The 14,682-nt window shown below is 47.8% G+C and overlaps 1 protein-coding gene across 3 annotated transcripts; it reads right to left on the bottom strand.

Moving 5' to 3' along the window:
* Nucleotides 1-257: 257 nt before the first annotated feature.
* On the bottom strand, nt 258-9,710 carry LOC123138254 (uncharacterized). Of its 3 annotated transcripts, none has more exons than XM_044558195.1 (4): nt 9,050-9,706; nt 5,284-5,652; nt 911-5,212; nt 258-809 (listed from the first exon to the last, which is right to left on the bottom strand). In XM_044558195.1, the coding sequence occupies exons 1-3, from the start codon at nt 9,284-9,286 to the stop codon at nt 959-961; spliced, it is 4,860 nt and encodes a 1,619-aa protein (XP_044414130.1). In that variant the 5' UTR covers nt 9,287-9,706; the 3' UTR covers nt 258-809; nt 911-958. The 3 variants fall into 3 exon arrangements, with proteins under 3 accessions (XP_044414130.1, XP_044414132.1, XP_044414131.1); XM_044558197.1 differs by having other exon boundaries at nt 360-824; nt 9,050-9,710; XM_044558196.1 differs by having other exon boundaries at nt 360-809; nt 919-5,212; nt 9,050-9,709.
* Between the last annotated feature and the right edge of the window lie 4,972 nt (nt 9,711-14,682).

Here is a 14,682-nt window from a genome sequence, read left to right on the forward strand (position 1 = left end):
GAAGTAGATATTAGAGATATTCACTCATCGCATTATTGTAAATTCTATAAAATGCAATAATTCAATTTCTGATCTTACATTCTACAAGATCTCAAATGCGGGCTTCAAAATTTTACAATTTGGCACCCAGAAGTAAATTTATCTTGATTCACAGTGATAGCTGCACATTCATGGATAACTCAAGAGGCATATCCATAACATGCACCGTGCAAATTACCCCAAACAACGACCAGGATGGAGCAAGAACAATCAACGAATTATGAAACCATACCTGGAATAACACAAGCACATACGAAAATTTGCATGGCCGAAAGCACATGGAAACCAACAGGCAAGCTTGATGCAGAAGACAACGTCAATCAAGGCGAATTATTTCTTCCTCATCTACGGTTATAACGCTTCCCAGCAGGAATACATGTCACATCTAAATCATATGTTAAACTGCTGACGTCCTCAGCAATGTGAAAACACTTTATCGGAAAAAAAGAACTTAAAACAACCCGACCGAAACTAAATACAGCGGTTTCAGATGCTTGAAGATGCCGAGGACAAATCACCGTTCCATCTCCAAAGCCATACCCTCCTGGGTAAAATAGAAGCAAGCCTGGCAGGTACAGAAACTCTAGCAAGGCAACTGCTGAAGCTGAGCAAAACTGTTCCAGGTAAGTATGGATATGACTAACATTTACAGCAATTACAGCAAAGGTTTGTTCCTCTCGCAATTCAAATCATCAAGGAGATGAATCCATGTGACTTGTATATCTCACCACGCCCAAACGGGTGCAATACAACACCCCATTCAGTCGCCCCTGCAAATAAAAGCACTATTAATTAATCAGCTTAACAAGAAAAGAAAAAGGAGCTGCGAGAGAGACTGAATTTCACTAGAAGTCAGAACTGTGGTACATACAAGCTCACCAGACTCTGAAGTCGCTGCAAGGAGAACTCCTTGAAGTTCTTATTGCCATGATAGTTGTTTGTATGATGATGCTCTTTCAGCATCCCAACTGCCCTCGGGTTCCTTCCTCTTTATTCCTACACCCGCCATTTGTAACATTCTTGCTTGCTCCTCCACAAACGCTTGTGGCGGTGTGATCAAATTTTGCCTAAGCGATAGAGGTACTCGCTCGTCTTTCCCTTCTATATCTATACTTCCAGGTCCAGAATTAAGGTCAAGCCCCTGTCTTCTCCATTTCCAGTTACTGTCATGCCCATCACTGCTGCTACCTTCAGGAAGGTTTATTGCATACTGCCTTGCATGCTGGGCAGGTAATGCGCCTGTTGACCCAGCAAATGATGGAGCAATGGTTGGAAAATATGTAACTCCTGCAGGTGCAGAATTGCCATATGGCACCGATCCAATTGGAAACCCTGCTGTTTGAAGGTGAACACCGGGAGCAAAAGGAAATCCTGCATATTGATATGCCGGAGGGTGGAAGACCATGGCTGGTGATGTGGAAATAACTGGAGGCCTGCCTGAACCACTTCCAAATTGGCCGCCGTCTGCAGTAGGCGCAATGATCCTCTGGGTTCCAGGTGCTGTTTCAATTGGGTAAGACTGTTCTCTAGGAGGAAAAAACGACTGCATAGCTACGGGACCACCTGGGTTAGCAGAAGCATACCATGGTGACATGTTACTAATTTCAGTATTGTTCATTCTAAGGCCAGCAACTTGAGGTAGGAATGGTATGCTGCTAGCACCTTTAGATGATAGGGTCCTTTGTGCAGGCTCTGTACTGGCTTCATCAAGGCTTGGTCCGTTATTGAGATCAAAGAAGTTCCTCGAGCTACTTGTATCAGTACTAGGTAAACCTTCTGGCAACGGTCTTGATGGCAACAATGTGACTTCAACTCTGTGTGAAGCATTTGAGATAAATTGGTTATTCTCTGCAACTTCGCCGGCCATATTCAAGTCAAGTTCAAAGCCAGCACTTCGTACAGGGCCACTGCAACTTCTAGGGTTGCCAGATTCAGAACCAATTGTCCGGGCAGAACTCTGTGAGATATCTTCCTCTAGAACTTGGTCATCTGCTACATTTAGATCAATGTCAAATGCTTGGCGAGATTGCCTCCCGGCAGCATCAGACACTGCACTACCAGGTGTAGTTAGAAACATCCCTAAAGTCTTCCGTGGCTCCGCAGGACGAAATGCACTTGTAGCTGCTGCACCTTTCCACCCAGCCTCAGGCTTCACCCTTAGTAGGTTCTCGGGAGGGACAAAAGGTCCTTTAGCTGGAGCAGCAACTGTTATTTGGGCCGGCAGACCACTTAAAATAGGTGAGACGAATGGAGAAAGACCGGGTAAATGAATTGCAGACGAACATACAACAGTAGAGGTAGCTGGCTCAGAGTGATTCCCCTCGTCCCCAAGTTCATTCAAATCAAAGTCAAGCTTAGCTGTACCATTTGAGTTGGTGTTAGCCATAGAAGAACCCTCGTCTGATGAGACAATGTCCTCTTTCCCACCCACTTCATCACTCGGTTTCTTTGAACTGTGCCTTGCAGTATGCTCGGTATCCTGAGACATGATAGTGCGATGTTTTGCTTGACTACTTGATTCACTGGAACAGTCTTTTGATTCTCTAATCACAGATATCCCATTCGCTGCACCAAGTGGCACTACTGATACATCTGGTTTGGTAACATCAGCTGAAGTGGACGCAGGCTGTTCTTTTTTCTCATGCTCTTTCAGCACTTTATTGCAAACCACTAGACCATCAGCATTTTTTATATCCACAACCAAAGATGAGAATGAAGTCTTTGAATCCAATTTATCAGCGCCACTGTTGTCAGTAGATCTGATGGTTTCGAGGTGATCTGGTAGACCATGAAGATGTGTCTGATCTGATGATTTCAATAAACCTTGACCTTGTTTATCAGCACCACATAAAGACGATTCCTCAGAGGGGAGTAATGTTCTATTTGGAGCAACCACACTACATTGACTGCCTGATGCCGCGTCGGCGTCAGCAATGCTGATATTGAACTTTGCATCAATCTTAATATCAGTTGGCTGTCTGGCATTTGGCTTCGGATCACCACCACCAAGTAAATCAACTGAAGATTCAACAGCTTTAGAATCTATTCCAGGTAGAGGCGGGCTAGTAGATGATGTTCCCTTGTTGTCATGGGATGATAAATAAGTTCCAGAATTCCTCAAGCGTCGTTCCTCATCATTTTTGTCTTCCTTCTCAGAGATGACTTTCTCAACATCATCTGATGGATCCAGGTGCTGTGATGGGCCTGCATCACACTCTACTTTTAGCTTCTGAATATTCTGGCCTCCATAGCCATGTTTATTTGCAGACGAATTCGTCGGTGAAGCAGATGACATCAATTCAGATTTAGATACTTCTCCAGCAACACTAGCAAGAAGATTCATTGCTGTATCATCTCCAGCTTGCATGGAATGACTACCTTCGGAGTATTTGATTTCAATCAAAGCATTCAAAGGGCTGAAGTTCCGCACTCTGGTTTCACCTAAGCAGACGTCTTTTTCATCCATATTTGCCGAGCATGCAACTCGTGATGCACATGTATCCTTAGCAGATTCTTCAGCAGTCCTGCTACAGTCACCATCCAGCATACCACAAGGTGATTTATCACCTTCCTCGGAACCTGCAATTCTTTTAGTATCATTGCTTCGCTCAGGCTCGGCATTAGCATCAGAACCTAAATGAGCCTGAGAATTTTCAACCTTCATTTTCACCCTACGATCATTCTGTTCATGCTTATCTGCGTGAACAGGAGATGAAGCTCTACTCCCTGAAACTGATGGCTCCTCACAAGAGCCCCCACTTGTGCTCCTAGCAGGGCTACAACTTGGTTTTGGAAACCGAACAATCAATCTTTGATTGTTGATGTGAGGTGTGTCAGCTCCTTTCTCACATGCCAAGCCAGACTGTGATGATCTTTCCTGCAATAAAGAACTATCACTTTGGCTGGACCTTCCCAAAGCAGCTTCCTTCTGGAATCCAGAACCAAGAAGCCCATTGTTTACCCTTCGATGGCCAAGTGCAGAAATTTTACTGGCACTCGCTGAAACAGCAGTTGAGCTCCGTGCATCCTCCTTCAAAGAACCAACTGTTTTTCCAGGATCACTAGAGCATGACTGGCTGTTATTCAATGAGTGGCTTGAACTGCAACTTTTCTCCTCTTTCACTGTAGGAAAATCAGGGCCACAAGTCCCAGCAGCTGATTTGCATGGTGAGTCCTTCAAGTTGGCTGCAGCATTTGCTGGTTGCATGTGTTGTAATTTTGAAGAGCCAGATGTGAAAGGATTTGACTTTGCAACAGCATCAGCAGCACCAGATGTAGCACTCAAAGCCTTTGGTGAAGAAAGATGAAACCCTGCACTTTTCGGACTGGGCTCACTTGAGCCACTTCGTCCGTTTCCAGCACTAGAAATTTCCGGGAACCCCACTTTTCCTGACCAGGAAACAGCTTGACCTGACACTACAGGTTTTGCATCAGTCGACTTCATTTCAGCATCAACACGCTTCTTCCAGCTATCAACAAGATACCTAGCCTTCCTCTGTATCTCCGGATTTTTATAGCTGCGCAGATGATTGACAGATTTCCCAATACTGCAGCTTTGTAAGGCAATCAGACTGATAGGCAATTTCGCTAGTGCACGAAGCAGGGCCAGGATAAGTTCTTCAGTAGGCTTATCAGTTTCTTTAGGACTACCCCCTTCACCAGACTTCCCTTTGTGAGTTTCTTGAAGCCAATCATTCAAGACCGGAAGGCCCCTTAGTTGCATAAATCTGCTAAGGCAATCAGGACTTTCTGTGGCTGCAATAATATCAGCAAGCCTTACTCGGCCGGCAAGGTCCATTTTCCGCTCAATTTGATCAAGTTGCATGAATTGAACTAGCTTGTCAACAGCTTCAGCATGAGGAAGTCCATCCTTTTCTGTCATCTCTGCAATTTCAGACTTCATATTGTCCCCCTTAACATTTCCAGGTTCACTGTCATCAACCTTAGGAGGACAATCACTATCTCGCTTAGCTGGTTCAATTCCTTGCTCACCTCTGTCCCTCTTCTTCCCTTTAGATGGGCCACAATTTTGAGCACCGTCTGAACAAGCCTTCAATTGCTGGGAAGCTGACAGAACATTTGGCCGTTTTGGTGAGTGCCCACCTGACCGCACTGCACCATGCATTTCTAGCTTCGTTCTGTCTAGGAGCCGATTTACTTCTTCCTGCCGTTCCTGGCCAAAAGTTGCACACATTAACCGACAATATAATAGACAGAATAAACGAAGGTAACTGTAGAACTTACATTAATATAATCTCTGTCGGTAAGCCACCATAAACACTTGTTGTCAATATCATACACACGCCGACATACAAATGAAGAAATCCCAGATGACAGCTCAGCACCTTTACGTAAAAAGGCAACTTTACAAGGATGGAGCAGTGAAACAGCAGATGTCTCGTCTTGGTGGAAAGAGTAGAAGACCTCGTTTGGGGCAGCGTTCAGTTGTATCCCCTTGTTGAGCCTGACGTCAGCAGGTCTATATAGCCAACTTACACGTAACTTGGGATTGCTTTCTTCCTGCTTCTCAATCCAACGTATCAATCCAACGAAAGGAGGAACATCAATAGCACGAAAAAGAGCACAGTCGCCAACTCGAATCTCCCGTCCGTCCTGAAATAATTAAACTATTATTATTTTCTTGAGGAAACAAAATATTATTCATGTTACCAACAGAACTGCAAGCACATGAGCATACTCTAATACTTCAAAATCATTGAGTGAAGAAGCATAACCGAGCTTCATTGTTAAGAAAGAGAGACTCCTATTTGGCCCCCAAAAAATATTGTTTTCCCAACTTGATATGGGCATAAATTTTGTTCCTTATATGACATTTCCGTCCATTTACCACATTAATGGCGTTAAGTGGGCCATGAAAAGACGCTTAAAATGACAAAAAACTGTTTGGACCAATATAAAATAGGAACCAAAAAGAAAAAAAGATGCATGAGAGATGTTAACACAGGTCCTGATTGTCGCTGCTCGCCCCGCTGTCTGGCAACCTTGTTGGCCGTTTTTGCCCCTCGTGTTGAAAAAATGACAAGAAACTGTTTGGAGCAATATAAAATAGAAACCAAAAAGAAAAAATGCAGGAGAGATATTAGCATAGGTCCCGACTCTCGCTGCTCGCCCATCTGGCGACCTTGTTGGCCGTTTTTGCCCCTCGTGTTGAAAAAACGACAAAAACTGTTTGGCCCAATTAAAAAAGGAACCAAAAAGTAAAAAAAAATGTAGGAGAGATGTTAACATAGGTCCCGACTCCCGCTGCTCCCCCCGCTGTCTGGCGACCATGTTGGCCGATGTTGTTGGCCCAAGTACGCGCAAGTGTACGAAGATATGCGCAAGTACACGAAGCAACGAATGAGTCATCAGAAGAAAGCAGGTGGATGTATTTTCTAGGCTAGGACTGCACTAATTACCACCAGCTAGACTGATCAATCTGGACTAGCACTACACGGCGAAACACATAAGCGCACGCACGCAAACATGGGACGGGACACTGATTTGATGGCTAGCCAACAGTGAAGCAACCTACGGCTTCTCGATAGCCAGGGTGGGAGGAGTTTCTCAGCTACCACATGCACTCCTAGCCAACCCGGACAACCAGCCCGAGGACCCAAGGGCTCCTCCAGAGCCTTCAACGTTATCCTACACCTCCTGACGGCCTTTCCCTCACCGCAAAACATTGCCCGTTGAGACCGACTAGTTGTTTGACGATGATAACCGAAGGAATCAAGCCTGGGTGGCCTGAGACTCGATGCCCAGAGCACGCCATCTCCGCCATCTTCTGTCGCCAACCTACAAACCTTGTCATCTAGCTTTGCATAGACCTGGGAAGCCCTCTACCGCCATCACTACATTCATCTTCTCCGCTTCCGGTGGAGCGCCGCCACACCACGATCTCCTTGCCTAGTGCTCCTCTGGAGCTGCCGGCGCGCCCCCTCTGAGCCTCACATCCTCAAGCCTTCACCCCTACAAGACACAGCTCCGCCGGCTGCTTTTGCACTGCTTAGCCTCTCCCTCTATAGTTGATTCCCATCGCAGCTGTCATCGCTCGCCACTACCTTGTTCTCGGGCTGCCAAGCTCCCCGACCTCGCACGACCCCTCCTCCGTTGTTGCCGCTTCCGCACATTCCCAAGTCATTGCCAACATGCCCACGCGTTCGCCGGAGTTCAAACTACATTGTGTAGGGCTAGCAAGTGGGTAGCCTGCTATTTGCCTAATGAGTTTAGGATAATCAGAGAACTGCACATTTACTTGAGCTATCTACATGAGGGGCAAAAATGTCTTTTCACTTACTCACTTAACATTGCTAGTGGGCAAAATGGACGAAAATGTCATATAGAGAACCTAGTGTCATATTATTAGGTAGGAAATGATTTTTTGGGCCAAATCAGGAAGAACATTTTAGGAAAGGGCCAAATAAGAATTATCTCGGAAAAAAACAGCAATTTGGCATATCCAAGCTGCTAAACCACAAAATCTCTACCTAATCAAGCTATCTTCTTGGTGTAAATCTGTAGAACAGCGAAAATATCCTTTGGCGAGATCAGAAAGCATAGACCCTGTTCAAGATCTAATCACACCATTACGACCTCTGTTATATTTTCTGGATGTTATTTCACAATAGACCACAGCAACACCATGATTTAGATTATTTCCTCATAAGTGAGGTGTAATAACATTTATAGTAATTCAGACGAAGCTAATGAACATTAAGTGATGGACCCAACAAACAGTTGGAAGACGGCCAGCAAGTAAAATGTCCTATCTGTACAGCTTGGGCAAGTGAGTTCTTTTTTGCCAGACTTGTCGATCTGCAACAATAACCAGCATATACAAACCTAGAAAAACTTTTTTCTAAAAAAGAAAATTATAAACTTATAATGCATCACGGAGCACAACAGCCAGAGTAAACAGCAGAAGGAGATTTCAATATACCCACGTTTTAGGTCTGGTCTCCTTTTTTTCTTCTTTTTTTCCTACTTTGGAATATAAGCTCAATAATCAGCAACTGTTTAGGAATTTCCTAGTATGTAATGCATCAGCAAAACAAACAATAATTAAAGATGTGCAAACAGAAGGTAAACCACATCTTTGTGGCAATCCAGCATAAGCAATGCATGGCTTACCATGAAACCCGTACATCCACACCAATAACCAACGTAATGTTTCTAAAATGCCTTAAACAGCATTTTATCACTTCCCATACCAACAGCAAATTATATGCTCAAAGTAAGTTTTAACATGCACGCCGACGCAGCTCTTAGCATGTTAGCACCTCGTGCTAGCACACTGTTCAAATAACCAGCTTTCCAATCAGCTTGAGCTTTTGGGTGAACTGGCCAGTGCGTGCAATTCAATACAGCATCAGAGACAAAAAGGTCTCAAGATCAAGACCTGCAGGCCACATAGGTCCCAAGTTAAGGTATAAAAGAGCCTAGACCTGATGGGAGTGTCGAAATATATTGACCAGCTTTCCCCCTCAGCTCAAACTTTTGGGTGGAATGATCAGTGCATGCCATTCAAATAGATGCAACTCAAGTTTAGACAGCACATGATTTCCTTACATGTTGGAGACCACTATCTCTAATTCCCTAGGTCCAAGAGGCAGCAGTCTAGTTACAGTATACAGATGACAATTTTCAAGCAGAAGCAGGACAACAATTACGATATTGCAGAATTATATTGACCGCCTTCCCCCCTCAGCTTGAGCCTTTGGGTGAAATGGTTGGTGAATTCAATTCACTAAGTATCCGAGACAAGAAGTCTCGTGGATGCACTATGGATAAAATAGTTATGGCCTACAATCTGAGAGGCAGAGTATTGAAATATATTGATCGACTTCCCCTTGAGCTTTTGGGCGAACCTGTTTTACCAACACATGGTTTCCTTAAGCGAGCAAAGCAATCTCCAGTTACAGCATATAGATGAAAATTTTCAAGCAGAAGCAGAACAACAATTACGATAGTGGCAAATTCCAAAGCGTATTCCCATCAGATGAGGCACCTTTACGAAGAAGTCAGGTGACACCGGCCGGGGAGAACGGACGACCTGCTGCTGCTGCTTCCGCGGCGTGGCTGGGGGAGTCGTCGGCACCGGTGGGTGGGAGGCTGTCAGCGGTGGAAGGGCACACGAGCCGGAAGGAGTGGGAGGAGAAGGTCCGTGCGCCGATGCTGGAGCTGCTGCCTCTACGCGAGCTGCCGGCCACATGTGCCGAACGAGAAGCCGCTCACCGCCGCGCATGGCCCCGCATCGACCCCTCCTCGCCGGCTGCCGGCGCCGCGCCGCACCATCACCGGATCGCCACCGCCGGCGGTAAACCCTAGCTAGCTCCGAAACCCTAGATCCGCGGGGGCTCCGTCCGGGCCGCCCGAGCCCGCGCCGAACCCGCGCCTGTGGAGGAGAGACGCACGCCGGAGACGGCGGGCCTCGGCGCGGTCGAATTCGAGCCGGAATCCGGTCCGATTGCGCGCAGGGCCGGCGCGAGAATTGGGGGTTTGGGGGTGGGGTCGGAGGGGCGGGGGCGCGGGGCGGGGCGGGCGAGGGGGGTTCGGGCGCGATCCGAGGCGGGGTGGGGGAGAAAAAAACGGCGATTTGGGGCGGAGTGAGGGGTGAGGGATCGCGGCAGAGACGGCGCGCGAGGTCGAGGGGAGAGATGGGATGGGGGATTGGGATGCGGGCTTGTGCTGCTGGGTGGAGTGGGAGGGGACGGGGGAGCAGGGGCATTTCTGACAGTTTATTACGTTCGGCGCATGCGTTGCTCGGTGCGGCTGGCTCACGCTCTCTGACCTGCCTGCCGCAGTCGCTGCGGGTGGGCCACTGTTTTGACTTGTTAGCGGGGGAAGCGGTGTCGACGTGTTGCAGCGCCCATGATACTCTTACAGATGCGGCAAGTCTCGGTTGGCCGGCTGCCGGACAGTCGGCAGTTCACCGGTCGGCCCATTTTTTATTTTTAATAAATGTGTTCCGCAACTCCTGCTGGCGAATCCGGTCCAAGGTTGTGAAGCGAAAGCAAGCGTCGGAGTTGATCACACAGAGGACAGGAGGTGCATCGTTTCGCACACGTCGTTCACGAGCCAGATCGAAACGAAACGCACACGCCAAACCTAACACTCAGGCACTCGGCCAAACCTAGCACGGCGGCGGCGGCTGGCCATGAGGACGAGACGTTTGACGAAGGGGGGCGGTGTCGACCAAGCAGATGGTCGGGCGTTGCCGCGCCGGGCGCACCGCCCAGGGAGCCACTTCTGCAGGGAGCGACGGCTGGGGGTGGGGGCTAGCGGGTTGCGTCAAGGAGCGACGGCGCAACCACATAGCAGCACGGGACATCATCGGTCCTCTGGGGCTCTGGGCAGCGTCGCAGCGAGCTTCACGTCCATCACGACCGTCGACCGGTGCAGTGTTTGGTCGCGTTTGTCATCAGCGGAGAATGGAGAGAAAAAGGAAAGAGGCTAGCAAAGCCAATTTAAAGGGGGAGGAAGAGGTATATCTTTGTGAAATTGAACAATTTATATCATGCAATTGTAGTGATTTCAGTCTTTCAGTGGTAATTTGGTGTTGTGAATTGCGGATTTGACAAAAAAATCGATGTACTTGGTAGTGGCAGCAACTCGAATCCAAGCACGCACAGAAGTGTTAATGTTTCGGCACATGCCAACTCGAATCGGGATCAAGTAAATTCCGTGGAAGTTGAGCACGGAAAATTTCATTTGTGCATTGTTAGTGTGTATTGACTGTTTGCATCGAAAAAACTTTGCTTAAGATTCCGCCCCACCTTAATTTTTTTCATCCTCCGCCTCTGACTATAGGGATGGGGGATAAGTGCTTGAGGCAATGAATCTCACAGTGAGTACTAGGGGTACAAATAAGGGTTGATCCTAGCTACGACATAGGTGTGACACTTGGATTTTACGAGTTCAGGCCCCTCATGGAGAGGTAAAAGCCCTACGTCTCGCTCCCATTAAGGCTACGTTAAAAGAGAGATGAAAGAGGGAATTATTGTAGGCGTTACTCGTAACTGCTGCCATAACTACACTTGAAGCCTAGCGTTAGCTCCTTGAATGTTGCAGGTCGTGCGACCCGTTCGCCTTCCATGTTCGAATGTTGGCAAGCTTGGCCGACTGGCGGTTGAACATCCGAGTGAGATCTCTCCATTCGAATGGATGGACTTCATCCGAGTGGATATTCAGAAATGGGCATCCAAATGCACCTATGCTTCAAGAACCTTACAATGATGGTGTGGGACATCCTAGGCAGGCCCAGGATGTCAGGTCCTTGACCTTACCCTTAGTAGGTGATCCCATAATTAGCCCCCAAATCGGTTGAGGTTTCGTAGGACGAATTAGCTGAACTCTTGACTAGGGTCGAGTGCTACGGAAGTGCTCAGAATCCGTTGCCAAGTGTCAGCCTATCGTGAACTGAGCGAAACCACAACGGGTTCTGGACTAGAGTTTCTCGACTGGTCGGGTCATGTTGACTACTGGGTAAAACTTGGTGGCACTCGTATGTCTCTGAGAAGAGATGGACTAGTGATCCAAGTGTGGACGTGCCATGAAACTCGAGCGACAATGCCGGCGTGTGGGCTGACTTTACGGAGAAATGACACTCATTATCCAAAGGAACGCCAACGCATGCCATCTTCGAGTCCAAGTTTATGAGACTCACGCGTTGGAGCCTGGAAGAAGGGCCAAGTTAATCTGTAGAGGAGCGTTGAGCTCATCCCATTGCAGTCCTGAAGTTTACTTCAGTCAGTTTTGATTGTGCATCCTAGTGGATAGTGACCCTTCGAGGGCGCTCGGCGGACCGAAGAGTGATTCTTGGGAAAGAAATCGGGTATGATCAGTCGGATCGGTTTGCGGCGGAAAATCCGTGATTTTAAAACTTGCGTGCGTGCGGGAGCGGTTACGTCGCGTTTAGTGGGGAAAGTGGGGGCATGGCGCCTCGATTTCTACCCAAAAATCTGACACGTGCTCCACTTCCTCTCCACAGCGAGTTCCATGGGCGTCGTTGGATCCGAAGATCGATGGTCATAAGTTCGCAATGTGAATTCACCCGCAGTATAAGTTAGGGACGAGCTAGGGTAAAATTACCAGATCCCCTTCTCACCCCCACCTGTCTTGATGAATTTGTCACCCATACCTCCATTCAACGCTGATACATATCCAACGTATCTATAATTTTTTATTGTTCCATGATATTATATTATCAATCTTGGATGTTTAATATGCATTAATATGATATTTTATATCATTTTTGGGGACTAGCCTATTAACTAGTGCCCAGTGCCAGTTGTTGTTTTTTCCTTGTTTTTGTCTTTTATAGAAAATCAATACCAAACAGAGTCCAAACGGAATAAAACTTTACGATGATTTTTCTTGGACCAGAAGACAACCACGACGCTTCGTGAGGAGGCCAAAAGACCCACGAGAGGGCCACAAGCCCTAGGTGTTGGGGAACGTAGTAATATCAAAAAAAATCCTACGCACACGCAAGATCATGGTGATGCATAGCAACGAGAGGGGAGAGTGTCGTCCACGTACCCTCGTAGACCGTAAGCGGAAGCATTATGACAACGCGGTTGATGTAGTCGTACGTCTCCACGATCGACCGATCCTAGTACTGAACATATGACACCTCCGTGATCTGCACACGTTCAGCTTGGTGACGTCCCACGAACTCACGATCCAGCAGAGCTTCGAGGGAGAGTTTCGTCAGCACGACGGCGTGATGACGGTGTTGATGAAGCTACCGATGCATGGCTTCGCCTAAGCACCACTATGATATGACCGAGGTGGATTATGGTGGAGGGGGGCACCGCACACGGCTAAGAGATCAATTATCAACTTGTGTGTCCATGGGGTGCCCCCTTCCCCGTATATAAAGGAGTAGAGGAGGGGGGAGGGCCGGCCCTCCTATGGCGCGCCATGGAAGAGTCTTACTCCCACCGGGAGTAGGATTTCCCCCTTCCAAGTAGTAGGAGTAGGAGACAAGGAAAGGGAAGAGAGAAGAGAAGGAATGAGGGGGCGCCGCCCCTCCCCCTATTCCAATTCGGACTAGGCCTTGTGGGGGGGGCTGTCTCTCTCTCTCTCTCCCTTAAAGCCCAATAAGGCCCATATACTCCCCGGCGAATTCCCGTAACTCTCTGGTACTCCGATAAATACCCGAACCACTCAGAACCTTTTCGATGTCCGAATATAGCCTTACAATATATCGATCTTTATGTCTCAAACATTTCGAGACTCCTCATGTCCCCAATCTCATCCGAGACTCTAAACAAACTTCGGTCATCAAATCACATAACTCATAATATAAATCATCACCGAACGTTAAGCGTGCGGACCCTATGGGTTCGAGAACTATGTAGACATGACCGAGACACATCTCCGGTCAATAACCAATAGCGGAACCCGGGTGCTCATATTGGCTCCTACATATTCTACGAAGATCTTTATCGGTTAAACCGCATAACAACATACGTTGTTCCCTTTGTCATCAGTATGTTACCTGCCCGATATTTGATCGTCGGTATCTCAATACCTAGCTCAATCTCGTTACTGGCAAGTCTATTTACTCATTCTGTAATGCATTGTGACGCCCGGATAATTAGGCTACAATAATCCCGCGTTAACGATGCCACGTCACCTCGGTTACTGTTGATAAACTCGAGTTAGTTCAAAAACGATTCAAATTAAAATTTAAAATATAGGCAAACAATAAAAGTTTTCAAATATTAAAATTTAAATGTTCGGAGTGAACCAAATAATACATAGGTAATTATGGTGGAGGAACCACACTCTTATAAAATGTGTAATTATTCTAAAATGAATAAAACAGTAGCAAAACCGATATTTAAATGCTTTTATAAATAAATAAAATACTAAACTAAATTGTTTTGGGATAAAACCTTTTGTGGCAGTGGTTTCATGGTATTACTAATTTAGGGATCATTTTAATATTAAGTAAAAAGTAAACTTAAAAGAAAGTAAAATAAAAACAAAAGGAAAATAAATAGAAAGAAAAGAAAACACAAAACCAGAAAAGAAAACTAACAAAAAAAAAGGAAGAAAGACCCCCCCCCCTGCTGGGCCAAGTGGCCCAGCTGGCCTCCACCGGCCCAGCCGGCCGGCCCACTCCCACCCCTTAACCCCCGAACCCTAGCCCCCCACGCACCCCACTCCCCCCCCTGCTCGCTCCACTCCCCCTCCCCACGACCGCACGCCCCTCTCCCCTTCCCCGTTCCAGATCGGGATCGGGGGGACGAACCTCCCCACGGCGCTCGGACCCCGTCGCCTCCATCTCGCCGACGCCGCCGCCGCTGCCCAGTGCCTCCCGCCACCCTCCTCACCGGCGCCCGCCTCCCCATCTTCCCCCGCATGGCGCCCGCCCCACCTCGACCCGAGCTAGATCGGATCGATCCCGCTGCTCGATGCCCGACGCCGCCCCGCTGCTCGACGCCGGAGCCTCCTCGCCGGACTGCCTCCCCATTGCGCGCCGTCCACGTCTTCCTCCCCGAGCCCCACTGCCCGTGCCCTACTGCTCCCCTGTGAGCTCCCCTCCCTCCTCTCTCTGCCGTGGTCGCGCCCTCCCCCCTCACGCTCGGCTCCATCCCGCGCCGCCCCGGAGCCGCCCGCGGCCACCTG

This window comes from Triticum aestivum, chromosome 6B (genome assembly GCF_018294505.1).
Source record: "Triticum aestivum cultivar Chinese Spring chromosome 6B, IWGSC CS RefSeq v2.1, whole genome shotgun sequence".
Lineage (NCBI taxonomy): Eukaryota > Viridiplantae > Streptophyta > Magnoliopsida > Poales > Poaceae > Triticum > Triticum aestivum.

Excerpts from the sequence above, each read along its gene's own strand:
- LOC123138254 (XM_044558195.1), bottom strand. The coding sequence starts at position 9,286 with ATGCGCGGCGGTGAGCGGCTTCTCGTTCGGCACATGTGGCCGGCAGCT. Across the intron at positions 5,653-9,049 it reads CACCTGACTTCTTCGTAAAG|GACGGACGGGAGATTCGAGT; the intron begins GTGCCTCATCTG and ends TAATTATTTCAG. Across the intron at positions 5,213-5,283 it reads CCGACAGAGATTATATTAAT|GAACGGCAGGAAGAAGTAAA; the intron begins GTAAGTTCTACA and ends ACTTTTGGCCAG.